Below are 21,877 nucleotides of genomic sequence, written 5' to 3'. Positions count from 1 at the left end.
TGTTCCAACCTGATTTAAAAAAAAAAACAAGCTACAGATTTAAGGAGCCAAACAAAATCCTAAGGATAAAGACCTAGGCACATCATAATAACAATACTAAAAAACCAGAGACAAAGAAGAAAATCATACAAGCCAGAGAAAAAAGATACATTACCTTCAAAGGAACAACAATTAGGCTGACAACTGACTCCTAAACGGAAACCCAAAACTTATCTTCCAAGTGTTTAAAATAACTACCAATCCGTTATTTTATGCCCACAGGAAACATTCTTCCAAAATGCAAATAAAATAAAGACATTTTCAGACTTAAAGGAATAGGAGACAGTTCATCAGCAACAGAGCTGCAAAGAAGAAAACATTAAAGGGTGTTCCTCAGGCAGAAGAAAAACAATCCTGGACGCAAGCACGGAAATTACAAAGGAACAAAGAGCAATGGAAAGGCTATATAAAGTGAGTAAATCTCAGTGAACACTGACTATATAAAGCAATTGTATCTTGTAGAGTTTAAAATCTATGAATAAAAATACCTGAGAGATGTTCCACTTCCACCTAAGATACAGAAAGATGGAAAGGACACTGCTTTCAAGCTAGCGATACACAAAAGCAAATAAAGTACAGAAATAACTCCTTAAATGCCTCAGAATGCTGAGATTCCAGGCGATCAAGCAGACTGAAATCCAAGGAAAACAGACCCCTCAGAGACCGGAAGCAAGCACTCGCTTACCAGTGGCTGAGCAAAGAAGGAATAGATGGAGAGCACCAGACAACCAGTTAAGAAAAATTCAGCTAAAATCTTCAACAAATTGATAAAGGTCAAGTGTAGGTATACAGAACCCCTAGGACTCACAAACACAAGGGACATTCACAACCACTTGCGGGATCTTCTTCACAGACCTCCAGCGGGTATTCATGAGAATGACTGAGGGCGGGGCAGGAGACCAGAAAAAACTTTTCGTGGTGCAGCCCTTCCTGGAGAAGAGGAGCAGCCACAACTGCAGAAAAGGCACAAGGCTCTCCCTGGACCCTTCTACCCTACTGAACAAGATGTCATAAGTCCCTGGGGTAGGGCAGCAAACCAAGTCACTCTCAAGGCACAGCTTAAGACTTGCTGCAGTTGCAGTAAGGGTAAAAGAAAAAAACCTCTATCCCTAGAGGATAGGCATAAACAATTTTGGGCCCATAACACTACACCAATAACACAAGAGGTCTCCGACTATTGTGGGCAGTGCGAAAAAATCCATTCTGCACAAAACTTGCCAGATGCCAGGCATAGTATAGCTGTCACAGGGAAGGATTACTGAGGAAGCCCCACCAACAAGACAATGGACACAGGAACAGCTTAAGATCAAGGGTACTGTTGTAGGCTGCCTTCAAGTTCACCCTCAGATGATGGCAACCTCATGTACCATGGGATAAAACCATTGTGATTCACAGGGTTTTCACTAGCTGATTTTTAAAAAGTAGATGGCCAGGCCTTTCTTCCTAGTCTGTCTTAGTCTGGAAGTGCCACTGAAACCTGTTCAGCATCATAGCAAAAACAAGCCTCCACTGATAGACAGGTGGTGGCTACACTTGAGGTACAATGATCAGAATTCAAACCCAGGTCTCACACATGGGAAGTGAGAATTCTACCACTGAAACACCACTGCCCCCCAAAGACTAGGGGCAGACTACAGCAACAGAGAACATCCTGTCCCTATTTCTATACAGTGGCAATGGCAAGCTTAAACTGAAACTAAAACAATTACAATACCATCAAAATACCTAGGAATAAATTTAACAAAAGTGCAAGACATGTACAATAAAAACTATAAAATTTGTTGACAGAAATTTTAAAAGACCTAAATGAAGAAAATCTGTGTTCACGGACTGGAAGACTTAATATTGTCCAGACGGCAACATTCCCCAAATTGATCTGCGATTCAATACAATCCATATCAACATCCCAGCTGGCTTATTTACAGAAATTGACAAGCTGATTCTAAAACTCATTTGGAAATGCAAGGGACCCAGAATAGCCAAAACAATTTGAAAAACAACAAAGTTGGAGGATTCACACTTCCTAATTTCAAAACTTACTACAAAGTTATAGTAATCAAGACGGTGTGGTACTGGTAGAAAGAAGGTTAGACAAACACATTACTCAGGCATAAAAAGAAGCGAAGTCCTGATATATGCTACAACACAGATGAATCTTGAAACATCATGCTGTGTAAAATAACTCAGTCACAAAAGGAGAAACACTGTATGACCCCACTTACATGAAATACCTATAACAGGCAAATGTATAGAGACCAAAGTTAATTAGTGGTTCCCAGGTGCGAAAGGGAAAGCAGGAGTCATTGCTTGGCGACACTGAACTTCTGTTAAGGGTGATAAAAAATTTAGAAATTAGATAATAGTGGTGGTTGTACAACATGACGAATGGAATTAATGTCACTATAAAACATTTAAAATGGCAAATGTTTTGTTACATATATATTTACTACAATTGAAAAAACAATTTATGGTGACAGAAGTCAGTATAGTGGTTGTTGCGGGGCGGGGGGGATGATTCACTGGGAAGAGGCAGGCTGTTCTATTCCTTCATGTGGTTGGCAGTTACCAAATGTCTACGCAACTAAAAAAACACTCAACTGTACACTTAAGATTGTATACTTTACTATATGCAAGTAAATTATCTCTCAATAAAAAAGTTAAAAAAAATTTTTTCTGAAAACATTAAAATGTATTTTGAGACACTCTTGAAATAATCTAAACTTTAGAGAACTGCAAGGCTCCAACCTAAAAGGGAACAAAATTAATTCTTTTTTTCCAGTAAATATTTACTGACTACCTAATATGTGCCAGGCACTGTACTAGGCACTGGGAATAGAGTGGAGAACAGAACAAATATGATCTATTACCCTCAAGAAAGTCGTTATTTCTCATGGGGAGAAAGACTTTAAACAAGTAAATGTATCATTACAGAGTGTGATAAAAGCTAAGAAGGATTAAAACAGCATGTTATGAGAAGAAAAACAAGTAACCAAAATACAGAGAAAAAAAATTAAACATCGGTGATTATGCCAAGATATCAAGTCAGAAAAACTAATATTATTAGCAGAAAGGGGACCGCTGGGAAGCAGCGGCAAGTTTAGCAGTAGAGTGCGAGGTTAAGTTCATTTTAATATGGCAGACTTGAAGAAATGATAAAAACTATAAATGGAAATGTACTGGTTAGAAATGAAAAGGCCTGGGGAGTAAAAAGAACCACAGATGTTGATACAAAAATTATCAATAGTGAAGAGTTGAAGCCAAGAAAGTGAATGAAAATTCAGATGGAATGAGTACGTACGTAAACATAAAACAGGAGCCCTAGTGGCGGAATGGTTAAGCACTTGGCTGCTAACTGAAAGGCTGGCAGTTCAAACCTACCCGTGGCTCTGCAGGAGAAAGACCTAGGGATCTGGTCCTATAAAGATTATAGCCTAGAAAACTTTATGCGGCAGTTCTACTCTGGCGTATGGGGTCACTATGAGTCGAAAACCGACTCAACAGCACCTAATGACAACATAAAGAAAGAAGGTAAGAAAATTAAATACCTTGAAGCAAGCCCTTTCGGCCAAGGAGCTAAAGAAGGTAAGAAAGAAAAATGAGAAGAAAACCAAGATAATATAGAATCACAAAAGCACAAGTAGTAAAGCTCTGCAGAGTAGCTGACTGTAATGCCAAACGCCACAGAGATGCAAAGTAATACGAGCACTGAGAAAATAATTTAGCTCAGAATATTAGAAATAATAACAATGGTTATTACTAATGCCACCGCCACCAATTTGTCCTGTGTTTTCTAATTTTCAAAGAACTCTCCCTAACATTATACCATTAGTTTAAAAATAATTTTTAATAGTGAATAGTGGGGGGAAATCCCTCTTTTGATTCAGCCTTACAGCTTTAACAACAGACTCGATATAGGAGTATTACATATATACCAAAGAAATATTACATTTACTTGTACGGTGTGCATTTATGCCCTTTAAACCTCTTCTATGTTTTAGTCCTAGGAAAAATAAAAGTACTAAAAGGTGAAATAACTTGCCCCATAGTAAGAAAAAAAAAAAAAAATGCTGAGAAATTAAGGTAGACTAGAACAAAGTAATTATAGGTACTCCCGCTATCTCCAAGCTCATACAGAATCTGGAAATACTGCTCAAGAAAAAAAAAGATAGTAAGCTACGGACATAAACTTTGGAGTCTAAAACAAAAAGAGTGATAGCTGTTTATAAAAATTAGAAGGTGATATGGGTAAAATAGGAAAGGGAAGGAACAATATGATGACACGGAATGTTGGACTGAGAAAGCTTCATCGGATGTTTTAACTCAAACCCAGGGTAGACACATGGATCGGAATAAACTCAGGGTGAAAGATAACCTAACCTTAAGCAAATACACCTAGATCTAAAGGGAAATAAGATCTTCACAACTCCTACATCTAAGAATACCTCATTCTCCTTTTATTCTGAAAATTTTATCCTAATCATTTTTTAAATAAATAATTTTCCTTAAACTTTGCTCGGGTAGTTATAGTGGCACTTCTAAATTATTTATCCAAAGACTGGGCGTTTTCAAAACCAGGATGAATGCAAAGCTTTCCATTAATAGGCCCCTGAGGAGGCTGCTGTCCTGACTTCTGCATAACCAACCTAATAGTTCTCATGTGCACTTCTACATTCTACAGAAGTCCGAAAAAATCTTCCAGAAAGGTTCATTTTAAATGCTAATATGGGATGTACTAATAGCTGTGTAACTCATATAAGGGGGGGAAAAAGAGTTGGCAAACACAGAATCACAATTACTCGGATTTCAGAGTGCAAAATAGAATCAAGTTTTAGTTTGAATTATTATATAGCTAAATAAATCCAACATAACTAACTTGAAAACGATGTCTCTAGCAAGAATAAGTGAATCCTTTTACCTTAATACCACAGTACCCTTAACTTTATAAGAGCTCAATTACAGAACTCATTTTCTTTAAACTGCAATTATAATTGCTTTTAATTTTTCAATAGATTGTAAGCTTTTCAAATACAAAAAATAACCTTAATTATCTTTGCATCCTCCAAATGCATAGTTTTGACCACACAGGCATTTTATGAAGTATACATGAAATGTAAATAAGCAAAATGAGATACCATCATCCCCTAACTCTACAACGTCTCTTGGTCCTCCCAACCATGAGCCCATCCTTTTACAAGGTAGCTGAAATACTTAGACTGGATTGGGCAACAGCTATCAGAACAGAATCCAAAATGTTTACAGCAGGACAATAAAAAACAAGCAAATCAGTTCTTTATAGATAAGAAAAACAGAAGCCCTGAGAAGATGAGACAATTTTCAGAGTCCTCATTTGTACATCACTTGCCTTACGGGGAGAGAGCCTCCGTTTTGTTTTGTTTTAAATATATCTTCTGTTTTAGTGATGAGAAGCTAAAATCTGAAGATTAAAAAAAAATTTCAGTAACAGGAACATCAAAATACAAAAAAAAAAAAAAAAGGAAGTCTTTTCTGGAAGGAGCTTACTTTAAAAATATTACCAGTATTTCAGAAAGAGGATACTACTTAGCCTAAAACAAATATAAAACTTGCATTTTCTAATGCTCATTGTTATTATTCAGTTTTTTTTTTTTTTTAAATAAACTAAAATATAGATGACAGCTATATAAATTTCTTAGGACAATCCTACAGGGTTTTATAACAATTCCCAAATTATTCCTTGTGCACATGTATCAAGTAGAACCAATGGAAAAGAAGAACAATCTTCCTTCTGATTTCAAGCATCCTTATTTATCTCCACACTGTCTCACCTACTGTTCAAATGTGCCTCTTTTCAAATATTTATCTTTTGGAATAAGAACTAAATACAGAATGGAGCTTGAAGACATTATGTTACATAAAATAAATCAGTCACAAAAGGACAAATATTGCATGATTTCAGTTATATAAAAAGACAAGAACAGGCAAATATGTACAGAGACCAAAGTTTATTACCAGTTATCAGGGGCCGGAGAGAGAGGAAAGGGGGGGGGCGAGGGGAGAGGGCTGTTGCTTATAGAGTACTGAGTTCAGTTTATGGTGATAGAAAAATCACATTAAGGGAAGGGCTGCAGAACCAATTAAAGCAAATGCTGTCAATAACTTGTACACCTATGAAAAGTGGAACTGGCAAAAACTGTGACACACAATAGGGAGTCCTGGACAGAGCCAGAGAAAAATGGAAAACAAAATTCTAACTCACAAGAAAAAAAAGACCAGACTTACTGGCCTGAGAGAGGCTGAAGGAACCCTGAGAGTATGGCCTCCGCACACCCTTTTAGCTCAGTAATTAAGTCACTCCTGAGGTTCACCCTTCAGCTAAAGAGTAGTTCAGGGGCAAGGACTAGAAGGCAGGAGGGGACAGGACAACTGGTAACAGGGAGCCCAAGGTTGAGAAGGGAGGGTGTTGACATGTCGTGGGGTTGTTAACCAACGTCATAAAACACTATGTGCACTAACTTTAATGAGAAGCTAGTTTGTTCTGTTCACCTTCATCTAAAGTACAATAAAAAAAATTGTGTGATACATACACTGACAACAATGACAAAAAAAAAAAAAAGCAGCTGCTGAGGCTGCATATGTACAAATACCTTGTGGGATTCAGTTTCTTGGTTTGGAGATTTAGGGTCATGGTTTTATGGGATCCCAGTTAACTGGCCTAGTAACACTTTTAGTACTTCTGTTCTACCCCTTAGCTCCTTATATAGTGCCTGGGGTCTAAAAAGTTCGTAAGTGACCATCCAAGGCACAAAAATTGGTCTCTATTCACCAAGAGCAACAGAGGAAGGAGAGTCAGGAACAGGAGGAAGAAATGGAATGTGTGCCTAATAGCCTCCATGAACAACTGCCTCCTTTTGCCATGAGACAGAAGAACTGGATGGTGCCCAGGTACCATTACCAAACATTTTGATCAAAGGTTCTATAGAAGAATCCTGATCAAAATGGGAAAAATGCAGAACAGAATTTCTAATTTCCATGGAATCCAGCCTTTCTGGAGCCATGGACACTGGATGAACCCCCAAAACTACTACCCTAAGATAATCTTTAAATCTTAAACCAAAAATATCCCCTGAAGTCTTCTCAAAACCAAACAATAGTTTAGCTTAACTAGTAAAGAATGTCTGCCATGAGTATTATGCTCTTTTGTGGTAATATGGGATCAAATTGACAAGAGCAACTCAAAAACTAGATGGGAACCTTAGGGGGCAGTGAGTTTATGTTAATGGGGGAGGAATAACTCAGAAAAGGAGGGTGAAAATGGTTACACAACTTGAAGAATGTAATCAATGTCACTGAACTGTACACATAAAAACTTGAATTGCTATGTTTTTGCTGTGCATAGTGTCAAAACAACAAAATAAAAAAATTTTAAAAAAAGAACTAAATATAAGAGTAACTTCTAAAGAAACCTGGCAAACTTGAATAGCATAAGCTACTGGAGAAAACTGTCAATGAAAAATTACCGATAATGATACTGCCAGTACTGAATGGTAAGGAGGCATACTTTGATTTTATTTTGAATTCTAGGAAGGTTTAAGAATTGTTGGCATCCATAAAGTAACCTGTAGTTGATCTTGCTATGGTCAATGAGTCATACAGAAAATGCAATGAAATTCTGATACCCTAGACACTACAGTACTGTTCTTCTCCTGTGCTAAACTGCAGAAGGAAGGGAGAGGGAGAAATGGAAGAAGGGAGGAAGGAAGGGAGGGAAAGAAGAAGGGAAGGGAAGAGGGAGGGAGGAAGAGAGGACAGATTCTTTACAAGGAGAGAATAAAGCACTTACACTTCATAGGACTTTCTAGCCACAGATGCCAGGTGCTACCCACTGAAATCCAGGCTTGGACTAAGCTCCACATTTCAGTAAGGACCATCTCAACCGAAGCCTGGGGCTCAGAGTCAGCAGGAGGAAGCTGCAGCTCCCACTAGCAGCACATTTCAAAGAGGCTGCAACAAGAGAACATTTTCCATTTAAGCATCTAATTCCAATCTTCCATTTCACAAAGCAGTAGCAGAACAGGCCTTTATAGCCAAGTCTTTTCAAAGGATCATTTCCATGACTATGTAAATGAATATGAGGCAGGCTACAGCCCAACAATCCTTTCCCTAACATGCTCTAAGTCCTTCATTATACTTCACAGCAGACCCTAAAAGGACTCTCCCCTTTCTTCTTCAATGGTACACTGTTGCTCCAAGGCTCACTTCTACTCCAACAGTTTTAAAACTGCTGAAGTAATTGAAATCACTGAACAGGCCCTCAAGAATACAACCACACCCCGACAGGAGCCTAAGGACTCATCAGCTGCCAAGAACTAGAAGAGGATTACGACCGCTGGTTAATCCCACACAAAAAACTCCTCAAATTAAGCAGAATTACTTAAAAGACTTCACTGAGCTCTGACAAATAAAAAATGGGGTTCTGGCAAGACAAATATTTGATTGAGACGTGAAAAGTAATATAAAATTGTCAGGTTGCCTTTTTTTTTTGACATTTCAGTTAATGAATAATATATTTATTAAATAAGGACTTTCAAAGATTTGTAGTATACTGGAGTGCGGGGCTACATCAGAGCACAGAGTGAAAAGAATTCTTAAAAAGAAGACTATAAATCGGTCAAACAAAGCAACTTTTTAGACACATGCCCTGAAACAATATGATATAAAGCTAGAAAATCTGAATTTCTCAAATCAAGAAAAAATTATTTTCATGAGACAGGTAAAGAAAGAAGTCTAACTTATCTGAAACAGAAAAGGTAATTTTTTAAAGTCAGTCAACTAGTTTTTGTATCTAATACTTCATGGGAATTTTACAAATTTTAGAAAATTGCTACGTGGTATTCTTCGACAATGGTGAGAGAAACTGATCCAAAGGGATCTTATTTAAGAAAAACATAAGCCGAAGGACTTGTAAGATGACCATCACTATCAAAAAAAAATTTTTTTCAATATAACCTATTTTGCAAGATAGTATGAAGTAGAGAAAAGACACCAGGATGAAATGAAACTGAATACCCTTAACACAGCAGTGATAAGTAAACAACCACTTTCAAAGGCAGGGTTTCAAAAGCAAATAATCATAAAGCCTCTAGCAAGCTTCCAGGCTCATAAAATATTCTGGTACGCAAACTAAGTAGCTTTTTTTTTTTTTTTTAATTTCATTTATTTTGTTGTTGTTGAGAACATACAACATTAAGTAACCTGATGCAAAAAAAAAAAAACCCTCATTTATAGCCAAATTTCATTTTCACAACCATCTCTAAAATAATTAGATATTTAAAAGGAAAATATTATTTACCTAACAGGAGGGAGGAGATTCCTAATTAAAAATTACTCTTTAAAACATTGTAAGGTATCCAAATTCCAGGATATATACTCCGACACTCTGCGAATCAACTCTGGAAGACGCAGTGCCCATTCGCATCGTTCTACCTTGCTCTCGAAGGAAGGATCGGTAAGACCAAATGGCGTACTGCATAGTGTGGTCTCCTTGGTTTCAGACAAAATTCCAGTGCTTCTAGGATAAACATTATCAAACAATTTTACGTCATAATAAAAACCCGTACCTGTTGCCATCGAGTCAATTCTGACTCATAGCGACCCTAACCCTATAGAACAGCGCAGAACTGCCCCACAGGGTTTCCAAGGAGCAGCTGGTGGATTCGAACTGCCAACTTTTTGGTTAACAGCCGTAGCTCTTAGCCACTGTGCCACCAATAGACTCTGTCAAATGAATCTTGGCTTAACTTTGTAGCTGTGTCCGCACGTAAGCTGATACCGAGATGCCTTGCTTGAAATTTTTTCATGCCAGGATGTAAAGAATCCCTACCCAAATTTAAAATCCTTGGCCACCTGTCTATGTGAATATTAACTCCAAGAAGGCCTGAAAAAAGGTAAACAGAAAGTCTGAATACATAAAATCGACTTGGGATGGGATTAATTGAAGCATGCATTCATTCCTTGATAATGACTTAACTGTGGGTCTTGCTAGCTGTACCACACAGCCCTGATTTAAAAGTAGAAAATATCAAGCTTGAAATCATTGTGCTTGAAGCAAATGGAGGGCCTGTATTTTTCTATTCCTGAAAGCCAAAAATACAGAAATGCCTTTCCTTTCATCACTGGTCTCTATCCCTGCCTACCTGAGCAAGTTTTAAAACAACTCATTAAAACCAGAAGAATGGGAATTTTACCAACCATATTAAGCATATGCTAACTTGACTACCTTACACAATACTTTTAGCTAGATATCTCGCAAATTTTATAAGTTTGAAAAATTTGAATTTTTAACTTGTACAAAAAATTCAAATTTTTCAAACTTATAAAATTTGCGAGATATCTAGCTAAAAGTATTGTATAAGGTAGTCAAGTGTTAGAAAACAGGATTTTCAAGTCTAGTCCAAGTATATTCTCCCACTTTGGGGTATCTGTTTAAATGGTATTACACTATGGCTGAGATAAAAAATAAAGCAATGAAACAGTGAATACAAAGAAAAACAAGAAAAATTGTGCTATGGGCTTGAGAAAAATTAAGTAAAAACTGTAATGTAAACGCTATTAACAGAAAACCTCTCACCAAAAACAAAAGAATGAGAGGAAAGGATAAGAAAAGAACTTGTATCTTAATATTTTTATTTTGGAAACTCTATCAGAAAGAGGAAAGTTAACTTAGTCCTTTTTAAGGGCTTCTGTATGCCAAACACTACAAAATTATCCTCTTTAGCAGTATTGTGAACTTCCAATAAAGGGAAATAAGGCTTCCCTCTGGGGCTTCACCTGTACAGCAGTAAAGCAGTCTATTGTAAACACTCTGGTAATATTTTAGGACCATGGTGCAAGCTAGAGAAATACAAAAGGTAATCCGAGCAATCTCAAATTCCTATGAATTAAGTTGTTTTTAAAATTCTATACAATTGATTTTCCATTTCCCCTAACAGTATAATCACCATGAAAGAATGCTGAAGAAATGCCTGGAAAGCTTTCGAAGAAAACTGTGTTATAATTAGAAAATGTAGCAGAGCTCTAATAATTTTATATACAGAATCAAACCATCAATCAACTCTGGCTCAAGGCCTCGGAAGACAAGGAATAAAGTAATCCAAATACTGACTACCACGCCAACAGAAATACCATCACAAATTCATACACACAGGCTCCAACACACCAAAGACATGAAATGTTCTATATCTACACTGTCCAGTGCAATAGCACTAACCAAAAGTGGCTACTGGACACTTGAAATACGGCTAGTGCCACTTAGGAAATTATTTTTAATTTTAATTAAATTTAAACAGGTACACATGGCTAGTGACTACTGTATGGATGATGCAGCTAAACTGGTCAGCTCTTTGGGAGAAAAGCTTTTGATTTTTACTATTTACTTATATACCCCATTTCTAGCACAGTACAAGGCATTCATTATTTATACATTCATTGAACTGATCCACAGAAGCTGTATAGAGACATTTTCTATCTTCTAAGAGGCTTTCCTTTAAAAGGTCATTATGTTTTCAGTCTCCACTGGAGAATTAAGGCATGAGAATAAACGATGTCTACATTCTAAGGTAAGTCAAATCAATGACTGCAACTGCTAGAGAAAACCAGCTTTTAGAACTGGCTAAAAGAATCTAGGCTAAAGAATCAAGAAATTCCAAAGAGGAAACACACTGGGAGAGAAGTGTGAAGCTGATTAGTCCATGACCCATGACCTTCCTGATCTGATACTTAGAAAATTCCCCAAGACATATGATAGAAACCAAACATGATAATCCAAACTTAGTCCATCATTTGATTCACGGTTTTCACCATTCCTTTCCAGTTTCTATACAGGACTTTTACAAAACTTTTGAGGTAACCTCTAACCCACAAATTGTCTCTGTAAAAGCAGTGTCCTCTAAGTGTTCAGAACAGGCCCCTGTCAGACAGGCCTCAAAATAATTTTATTTCTTTTACGGCACTTTGAAGATATCACATCTGCCTATCACATAAAGCATAACCACAGCTGTATGTTGTTTACAAGAACTGTGGTGGACAGAAAGTTGAACATAACGAATACTAACTCTTCAGAAAATGGCTCTTTTAAAAACTGGCTTTACATTAAACCAAAAAAAACCAAACCCTTTAGAGACATGCAAATCAAAACTACAATGAGATACCATCTCACTTCAACGAGGCTGGCTTTAATCCAAAAAACAAAATAATAACTGTTGGAGAGGTTGTGGAGAGACTGGAACACTTATACACTGGTGGTGGGAATGTCAAATGGTACAACCTCTTTAGAAATCATTTGGCGCTTCCTTAAAAAGCTAGAAATAGAACTACCATAAGATCCAGCAATCCCACTCCTTGGAATATATCCAAGAGAAATAAGAGACTTTATACAAACATATAGCACACCCATGTTCACTGCAGCACTGTTTACAATAGCAAAAATATGGAAGCAACCAAGGTGTCCATGAACAGACGAATGGATAAATAAATTATGGTATAGTCAGACAATGGAATACTATGCATCGATAAAGAACACTGATGAATCCGTGAAACATCTCATGACATGGAGGGATCTGGAAGGCATTATGCTGAGTGAAATTAGTCAGCTGCAAAAGGACAAATATTATATGAGAACGTTATTATAAGAACTCAAGAAACAGTTTAAACACAGAAGAAAATATTCTTTGATGGTTATAAGGCTGGGGAGGGAGGGAGAGGAGTATTCACCATTAGTAGACAAGAGCTATTTTAGGTTAAGGGAAAGACAACACACAGTACAAGAGAGGTCAGCACAACTGGACTAAACCAAAAGCAAAGAAGTTTCCTGAATAAACCAAACACTTTGAAGGCCAGAGAAGTAGGCTCAGGGGTCTAGGGACCATGGTTTCAGGGGACATCTAAGTCAATCGGCATAATAAAATCTATTAAGAAAACATTCTGCATCCCACTTCGGTGAGGGCCATCTGGGGTCTTAAACACTATCAAGTGGTGATCTAAGATGCATCAACTGGTCTCAAGCCACCTGGAGCAAAGGAGAATGAAGAACACCAAACACACAAGGTAATTATAAGCCCGAGAGACAGAAAGGGCCACATTAATCAGAGACTACATCAGCCTGAGACCAGAACTAGATGGTGCCTGGCTATAACCAACTACTGCCCTGACAGGGAACACAACAGGGAATCCCTGATGGAGCAGTAGAGCAATGGGATGCAGACCTCAAATCTTCGTAAAAAGACCGGACTTAATGGTCTCACTGAGATTAGAAGGAGCCCAGAGGTCATGGTCCCCAGACCTTCTGTTAGTCAGAGACTGGGACCATTCCCAAAGCCACCTCTTCAGACAGGGATTAGACTGGACTATAGGACAGAAAGGAAACCCTGGTGGCATAGTGGTTAAGTGCTATGGCTGCTGACCAAGAGGCTGGCAGTTCGAATTCACCAGGCGCTCCTTGGAAACTGTATTGGGCAGTTCTACTCTGTCCTATAGGGTCGCTATGAGTCGGAATCAACTCGACGGCAGTGGGTTTTTGGTATAGGACAGAAAATGATACTGGTGAGGAGTGAGCTTCTTGGTTCAAGTAGACACATGAGACTACGTGGGCAGTGTCTGGAGGGGAGGTGAGAAGGCAGAGAGGGACAGAAGCTGGCTGAATTGACACAGGAAAAACAGGGTAGAGAGGAGTGTGCTGTCTCATTAGGGGGAGAGCAACTAGGAGTACATAGCAAGGTATGAGACTGACCTGATTTGTAAACTTCCACTCAAAGCACAATCAAAATTTAAAAATTTAAAGAAAAAGGCAAAAAAAAAAAAAAAAAAAACTGGCTTTACAGCAAACCAAGCAAACTGTGTTCTTTACCAATTTCAAACAGAAAATTAAAATACAATGCTTTTTACTATACTAAACCAGGCTCCTGGTTACAAATGCCATTTAATGACTACTTCAAGACAGCTTTACTAAATCAAAAAGTTCCTCTCCCTTTCTGTACCTGACTCTTACCATGTATGCAATATGAACTTATCTCACAGAACTTTTTTACAAAAGGTTGGAAAGGCTGAAAACAAAGCATCACAGACGGGTGAATAATAATGTTTATATTCAATCATCCATGGATATGCTGGAGTGAGACAGCAAAATAAATGAAATTTACAGATTAAGACAAATTTAAGTCAACTGTCCCTTGGAGGTACTTCCAAGCAGATAATTCATTCAACAAACATTTTTAAGAATCAGACATCTTGATCGTTTCTCTTTCTTAATAACCATGGTTTGTTCCTTCAACTACGGGTACAGGACTACATAAACAAATATAAGTGACAAGAATCCTACAGTCCGGTGGGAAAGATAAAATAAATTTTCAAAAAACAGCAAACGCACGAAATAAAGTGCTCTAGGAGTTCAGTATGGGAAAACTGACTTTCAGCTGAAGAGAACTAGTGACACCTTGAAGGAGAAAGTAGAAATTAGGCTGGGCTTTTAAAAGATGGGTTAGTTTCTGCACTGGAAAACAGAGTTAATAGATAAAAGCAAAAAGGTAAGAAATCAAAGAAGTAACAAAATTGAACAAAGGCAGGGCATCTTTCCCCCCCGCTCCCCCAACCAAAAAAAAAAAAAAAAAAAGACATTTATTTACTATGGGAGATACTACAAGTATATGAATGCTGACAAAAAGGACCCGATAAAGGATCCTGGAGATAGAGGATAAACAAAATACTAAGGTCCCTGAGAATTCAGAAGATGAAGCACAGGGCACACCTGGGTCTGACAGAAGGCAGAGCAGCGGGATTCACTCATGCAGAAGTTTACTAAATCAGAGGGGAAGGATTTATGGTATGGTATAGCTAGGAAAGTGACTGGAATGACTGACTTTGGAATCCAAAATGGATAAGGAGAGAAGTAAAGACAGGGAGACCTAATAAGGAAAAAGTAAAGGAGATAGTCAATGGATTGAGGTTTTGGTGAAATTTAAGAACTAATACAAGGTCTTCTGATTAACAGAACCCTGGTGGAGCATGGTTACAGCATTTAGCTGTCAACGAAAAGGCTGGCAGTTCGAACCCACCAGCAACTCTGCAGGTAAAAGATGTAGCAGTCTGCTTCTGTAAAGATTGTTCCTGTTAATGGGCCACTGAGTCAGTTCTGACTCATAGCAACCCTGTGTAACACAGAATAACACTGCATGATCTTCACAATCGTTGCTATGCTTGAGCCCATTGTTGCAGCCACTGTGTCAATCCATCTCATTGAAGGTCTTCCTCTTTTCCACTGACCCCTCTACTTTACGAAGCATGATGGCCTTCTCCAGGGACTGATCGCTCCTGGCAACATGTTCAAAGTATGTAAGACGCAGTCTCGCCATCCTTGCTTCTAAGGAGCATTTTGGTTGTCCTTCTTCCAAGACAGATTTGTTCATTCTTTTGGCAGTCCATGGTATATTCAACATTCTTCACCAACACCACAATTCAAAGGCATCCACTCCGAGGAACCATCTTTCTCGGGAATAGGCATAGATATGAATCTCTTCCAGTCAGTTGGCCAGGTAGCTGTCTTTCAAATTTCTTGGCATAGATTTGTGAGCACTTCCAGCACTGCATCCATTTGCTGAAACATCTCAATTGGTATTCTGCCAATTCCTTGAGCCTTGTTTTTCACCAATGCCTTCAGTGCAGCTTGGACTTCTTCCTTCAGTACCATCAGTTACTGATCATGTGCTACCTCTTGAAATAGCTGAACGTCAACCAATTCTTTTTGGTATCATGCCTCTGTGTATTCCTTCCATTTTCTTTTGATGCTTCCTGTAAAGATTACAGCCTTGGAAACCCTGTGGTGCAGTTCTACTCTATCCTATAGGGTTGCTATGAGTCAGAATCAACTTAACAGCAATGGGTTTGGGTTTCGTTTTTTGATTTTTTTTTTGGAGGGGGTGGCTGACTGAACGCATTCTGTTTGCCTCAGGGCCCTTCCAAAAATCCACTAAAACGAGAGTAAATTAACAATAAAGGTGGGAATCCACAAAGACAAAGAGAATAGAAACAAATGACAGATGCCAACAAAACTGTGGAGACTAGAAAGCGAATGGGTAAGTGTTGACTGCCTTAGCAGATCTGAGAAGGCTTGTCTGGTGGAGAGAGGGGACACAGGATGAGAATGGGGAAGCCAAGGAGCAACCTGATTCATATTACAAAATCCCAGAAAGGCTAAGAAATTGGAAGCACCAAGTACAGCTGAAGGCAGATGCACAGGTGGAGTTAAAAACAAAGGAGGGGTTGAAAATCTGTAAGAAGCCGTTAGACTCCTAGATTCCCTCCTGATTGAGTGCCAAGGCTACTATCTTCCCACCATCACAGAATATTCAGGGTCTATTTTGGGAAGACTGAAATAGAGGGACTCTGGACTCTTCAACAGAGCCCTGGTGGCACTGTGGTTAAAAGCTCGGCTACTAACCAAAAGGTCAGCAGTTCGAATCCACCAGCCGCTCCTCTGAAACTCTACAGGGCAGTTCTACTCTGTCCTACAGGGTCACTAAGAGTTGGAATTGACTCAACGGCAGCGGGTTTGGTTTTGGTCGGTTGGACTCCTGGACAACAGACTCAGCTAAGGATAGGAATATAATACTGAAAATAAGAAATTAAATTAAAGCCTACGTAGTTATTGGTGAAATCCACTCCCAGCTCATTCCCCAACCTGGCTCTGAGAACACTGGCTGTCTAGCTTATGACTCCCAGGCAGATAATTAGAAGATTCTTCTCAGGGACAAACTGGCCCCCAAAAACCAGACCAACAGGAAGGCAATGGGAGAGAAGCAGCAGAGGTTCTCTTCTCAGCTATCCATCAAATGAGGGATGGACATTGATGATGTGTGACTGTGCTGGATATTTTCCAGGTCCGCTTCCCCACCCTTCTTACCATGCTTTCTGCCCTAGTGGGCTGGCCTGTATGGACTATATCAACAGGTTCTTGTATCCCCTGACTTCTGGTTGGGTTTGGCCAGTGAGGAGTACCAGCAGGAGACCAGACAAGAATGAGGTCGAGATATTTAGTCCTCCAGCTTCCTCCCTACAAGGTCACATCAAACTGTCTGTGTCACTTCAACTGAAAAGTCACCACTCCTCTCAAGGCACCAAACTCTATACACTTTTTTCAAGTTTGAGTAACCACTTCATTTCCTATCGCCCCTTCAGACCTAAGGATGTTAACGGTTTGGCTACAAATAGTACCTTTATAAAATAAGCCCTTCTCTAATTATTCTATTCCAAATGTGCCATCTGCTTCTGTTGGGATCCTGACTACTAACAGTAGTGATGAAGATGACAATAGGTTGTAACAGAGTGGTGGAAAATACAGAAAAGTGACTGACATTAAATAACAAATTTTGAGCTGTATGTGTCAAGAACTTTTCTAAGTTCTTTGTAGGTATTAACTCATTTAATCACAAGTACCCCTATATGGTAAGTAGGGCTTTTTGCCTGGCTCATTTCCATATACCAAGGCCAAGAACAGCTGCTAGTACATGCTAAGTACTCAAATACTGATTTAAATACATACACGATAAGCAGGTTTAGAAGGGAAGTGCTGGCTTCTGTAGTATGATGTAGCATTACTCCTATTTATACTTTAGGCACATAAGGGATATGTAACTCCCCACGTCACGGAAACAGACTACTAAATGAGAGCATAATAGGAATGATTTTCTTATGTAGCTTAAAGTGAGTCTTATCTTTCCAAGTAAACCAGGATCTCGGCTTTGATTCTAAAAACTAACTGTAATAAATGACACATACTGAGTTAAGAAATGTTTCTGTAATCTATATTTTTTACAACTTTTTAAAAACTGTAATACTCAAAGTCAAAGTCACAAATTTTAAAAGATTTACTACGTGCTTGCAGCCTACTAGTTATGAGTTTTTTGTCTTTTTTTTAGAGGGAAATTTTTTAGAAAGTATGCTTGGGACTATAAAACACAAAAACAAGAAAGTTAAGGTGCGTATTTTGTCCGCTTGTATAAGCCTCTTCGGTTTGCAAAGTACTTTGCAATTCGTAAATTAAATCCTGCTTCAAGGACCTAAGGCAGGACAGTAAAGGTGAGTGTGAAAATTTGAGGTTGGAAGCATAAGTGAGTCAAAGAATGCTGAAATAATAGATAGGTATGATAGTTTGTAATTATAGATAACAAGCAGCTTTTCTCAAACACCTCACAGGATGCTTACAACAGTTCTATGGAACCGTGATATCCCAGCTTAATTAAAAAAAAAAAAAACTGAAAGTCAGGGAAGTGACAAAATCAGAAAACCAATATGCAGCAAAATGAGAATTCCAAAGATTTTCTAAAGCAGAATTGACACTTTTTTCTTTACACTGTTACACCCCCAAAACAAGGGGAAAACTCACATGTACAACAATCCAGGCACCTAGTAAGTTTCAAGAATAAGGAGCTCAAACCAGAGTGAGCATCGGCGAGCAAGAGTGAGGTGTGAGATGGGAAGAAACTGCCAGATGTAACACCTGGAAACGGGGTGACCACGGATAAAGGCTGGCATTGGACTGATGGAAGACGAAACGGAAGGGCAGAACCACAGAAGCAATAGCAAGTGTAAAACTTAAGGCAGGCTAGATCGATGCCACAAGCGAAAAGTACAGGATTTACCAAGCAGGTTCTACGGGTTGGGAAAAGGGCCAGTTCGCGAAGCAGCTGCTGCGACTAGTTTCCGAGAAGCGGCAAAGCAGCAGCTTCGCAGCCCCACCCCGCGGCAGCCGCTCCTCCCCAAGGAGGACCTCACGAGGCCCAAAGCCAGGCTGAGGCTGCCCCCTCGAGCCGGGGTCTCACTCCGCCCTGCCCCGCGGCGCAGAACGGCCTCTTCAGGCCCCTCACCGAGCGCTGCAGCTCCCCCAGCCAAAACGAGGCGCGCTCCTTTCCGCTGGGATCTGGGTCGTGGTAAAGCGCCTGTACTGCCTGATACACGAGCTGCAGAGTCGGCTTCGCCCCTTCCATGGTGCTGGTGGCAGTGGCGGCAGCGATGGCTCTGGCTCCCTTCCCAAGGCTTCTCCGGTTGCTCCGCCTTTGCGCTTCCTCACTGCCTCGGCCACGACCGCTCCCTGACTGGCGCCATCTCCTCCTCTTTGGCCGTTACCAGGGCAGGGGGGTTCAGCGTAGAAGTTGCCCCCTCGGAAACAGCGGTCAGGCCGTATTCAGGTTCCTGCCCTTTTTCCCGATCCTTCCACTAGGGTCCAGAGTTCTGAGTCCGGACGCTGATGCTCGCGTCCTTAGCCACCGTCTTTTCCTCAGAAGTCTATTCCCAATAGACAGAAACCACGCTCAGGACCTCAGCCGCGTTTACCCGGACCGGAAGCGGCAGCACAGATACCTTTAGCACACTTCCGCCGGGTGCTCTATAAACGGCCTCCTCCCCGCCACGCCTCCTCGTCCTCCCGCCCCTTCCGGAAGTGACCCTGCTGTGCCAGGACCCTGGGAGACAGGGTTCGGTTAGGTGCTCTCCGTTTCTTCCGTCCGGCTGGAGCATTAGGACCAGTTTGTGGCCCAACCCTGAGCTGGTCTCCTCTTCTAGGCATTGTAGCATGTGTCTTTACTCCCCCTTCTGACTTCCCCATCCCTCTTCAAAGAACCTTTTCTGGCCCTCAAGAACCAGACGTGTCAGTTCAACCATATGTAGAGTGTCTGCTGTACTGGAGACCCAAAGATGACTTAAATCACCGTACTTGGCGCTAACTCTGCTGGAGAAGTTAAGACCTAAAATAGGTGCCGTATTGAAATAATGCAAAATGACTAGAATTCCAAACTCTTCCACCCTAAAGGGGTCTTTCATTCTACTGCCTGGGATGCTCTGAACTCAAAGATTAAGTGTTCTGGAATTCTCATTCATGGAAATGTTATCCATAATTTGTTGTGATACACTCAGTCGAATGACTTTGCATAGTCAATAAAACAAGTAAACATCTGTCTTAGCCATCTAGTGCTGCTATAACGGAAGTACCACAAGTGGATGGCATTAACAAAGAGAAATTAATTTTCTCACAGTCTAGTAGGTTACAAGTCCAAATTCAGGGTGTCCGCTCTAGGGGTTGGCTTTCTCTCTCTGTCAGCTCTGGAGGAAGATACCTTGTGATGCCTCAGTTTTCCCTTGGTCTGGGAGCATCTCAGCGCAGGAACCCCAAAGACTGAGCTCTGCTCTGCTTTCTTGGTGTTATGAGGGTCCCACTCCCTGCTAGCATCCTTTTCCTTTTATCTCTTGAAAGATAAAATGTGGTGCAGGCCACACCCCAGACAAACTCCCTTTACATTGGATCAGGGATGTGAGACCTGTAAGGGTGTTACAATCCCACCCTAATCCTCTTAAACATAAAATTACAATTCCACCCTAATCCTCTCTAACATAAAATTACAGTCAAAAAAATAGAGGGCAATCACACAATATGGGGAATCATGGCCCCGCCAAATTGATACATACATTTTTGGGGGGACATAATTCAGTCCATGACAACATCTTTCTGATATCCTCTGCTTTCAGCCAAGATCCATCTGTCATCAGCAGTGATATCCCTCATTCCACGTCCTCTTCAGAATTCAACCTGAATTTCTGGCAGTTCCCTGTGGATGTACTGCTGCAACCATTTTTGAGTTATCTTCAGCAAAATTTTACTTGCTTGTGATATTAATGGTATTATTAGATAATTTTAGCATTCTGTTGGATCACCTTTCTCTGGAATGGGCACAAATATGGATATCTTCCAGTCGGTTGGCCAGGTAGTAGTTGTCTTCCAAATTTCTTGGCATAGATGAGTGAGTGCTTCCAGCCTTGTATCTGTTTGTTGAAACATCTCACTTGGTATTCTGTCAATTCCTGGAGCCTCATCTTTCACCAATGCCTTCAGTGCAGCTTGGACTTATTCATTCAATACCACTGGTTCTTGATCATATGCCACCTCCTGATATGGTTCAATGTTGACCAATTCCTTTTGGTACAGTGACTGTGTATTATTTCTCTCTACTTTTGATGTTCCTGCATCATTCAGTATTTTGTCCATAGAGTCCTTCAGCATTGCAACTGAGGGTTCCAATTTTTCTTCAGTTCCTTCAGCTTGAGAAATGCGAAGAGCATTCTTCCCTTTTGGTTTTGTAACTCCAGGTCTTTGCACATTTCATTATAATCCTTTACTTCATCTTCTTGAGCTGCTTTTGAAATCTTCTGTTTGGCTTTTTTACTTCATCATTTCTTCCATTTGCTTTAGCTACTCTATGTTCAAGAGCAACTTTCAGAGTCTCTTCTGATATCCGTTTTGGTCTTTTCTTTCTTTCCTGTCTTTTTAATGGTTTTTTTTGCTTTCTTTGTGTATGATGTCCTTGATGTCATCCCATAACCCATCTGGACTTTGATCATTAGTGTTCAATGTGTCAAATCTATTCTTTAGATGGTCTCTAAATTCAGGTGGGATATACTCAAGGTCATACTTTGGCTCTTGTGAACTTGCTTTAATTTTCTTCAGCTTCAACTTGAAATTGCCTATGAGCAATTGATGGTCTGTTCTGCAGTTGACTCCTGGCCTTGTTCTGACTGATGATACTGAGCTCCATTATGTCTTTCCACAGATGTAGTGATTTGATTCCTGTGTATTCCATGCAGGGATGTCGAAATGTATAGTCACCGTTTGTGTTATTGACGAAAGGTATTTGCAACAAATGAGTTGTTGGTCTTGCAAAATTCTATCATGTGATCTCCAGCATTGTTTCTGTCACGAAGGCCATATTTTCCAACTCCAGATCCTTCTTTGTTTCCAACTTCCCCATTCCAATCACAGTAATTA

The 21,877-nt window shown here is 39.7% G+C and overlaps 1 protein-coding gene across 3 annotated transcripts in view; it reads right to left on the bottom strand.

Moving 5' to 3' along the window:
- Nucleotides 1-19,422, bottom strand: part of TNPO3 (transportin 3) — a 90,979-nt gene extending 71,557 nt beyond the window's left edge. The window contains exons 1-3 of one of the 3 annotated variants that reach the window (XM_049893441.1): nucleotides 18,930-19,011; nucleotides 9,368-9,586; nucleotides 7,859-8,019 (exon numbers count right to left, since the gene is read on the bottom strand). Coding sequence is in view for 1 of the 3 variants with exons in the window: in XM_049893440.1 (XP_049749397.1) it covers nucleotides 18,930-19,049 (120 nt within the window). In the remaining 2 variants the exon portion in view is untranslated. Of the gene's footprint in view, nucleotides 1-7,858; nucleotides 8,020-9,367; nucleotides 9,587-18,929 lie in introns of all 3 variants that reach the window. The other 2 variants (XM_049893442.1, XM_049893440.1) reach the window with 2 other exon arrangements.
- Nucleotides 19,423-21,877: the final 2,455 nt, after the last annotated feature.

This window comes from Elephas maximus, chromosome 8, assembly GCF_024166365.1.
Source record: "Elephas maximus indicus isolate mEleMax1 chromosome 8, mEleMax1 primary haplotype, whole genome shotgun sequence".
Classification (NCBI taxonomy): Eukaryota; Metazoa; Chordata; class Mammalia; order Proboscidea; family Elephantidae; genus Elephas; species Elephas maximus.
The sequence above is the reverse complement of the archived record's forward strand: the minus strand, read 5'-3'. Positions and strand labels throughout refer to the sequence as shown.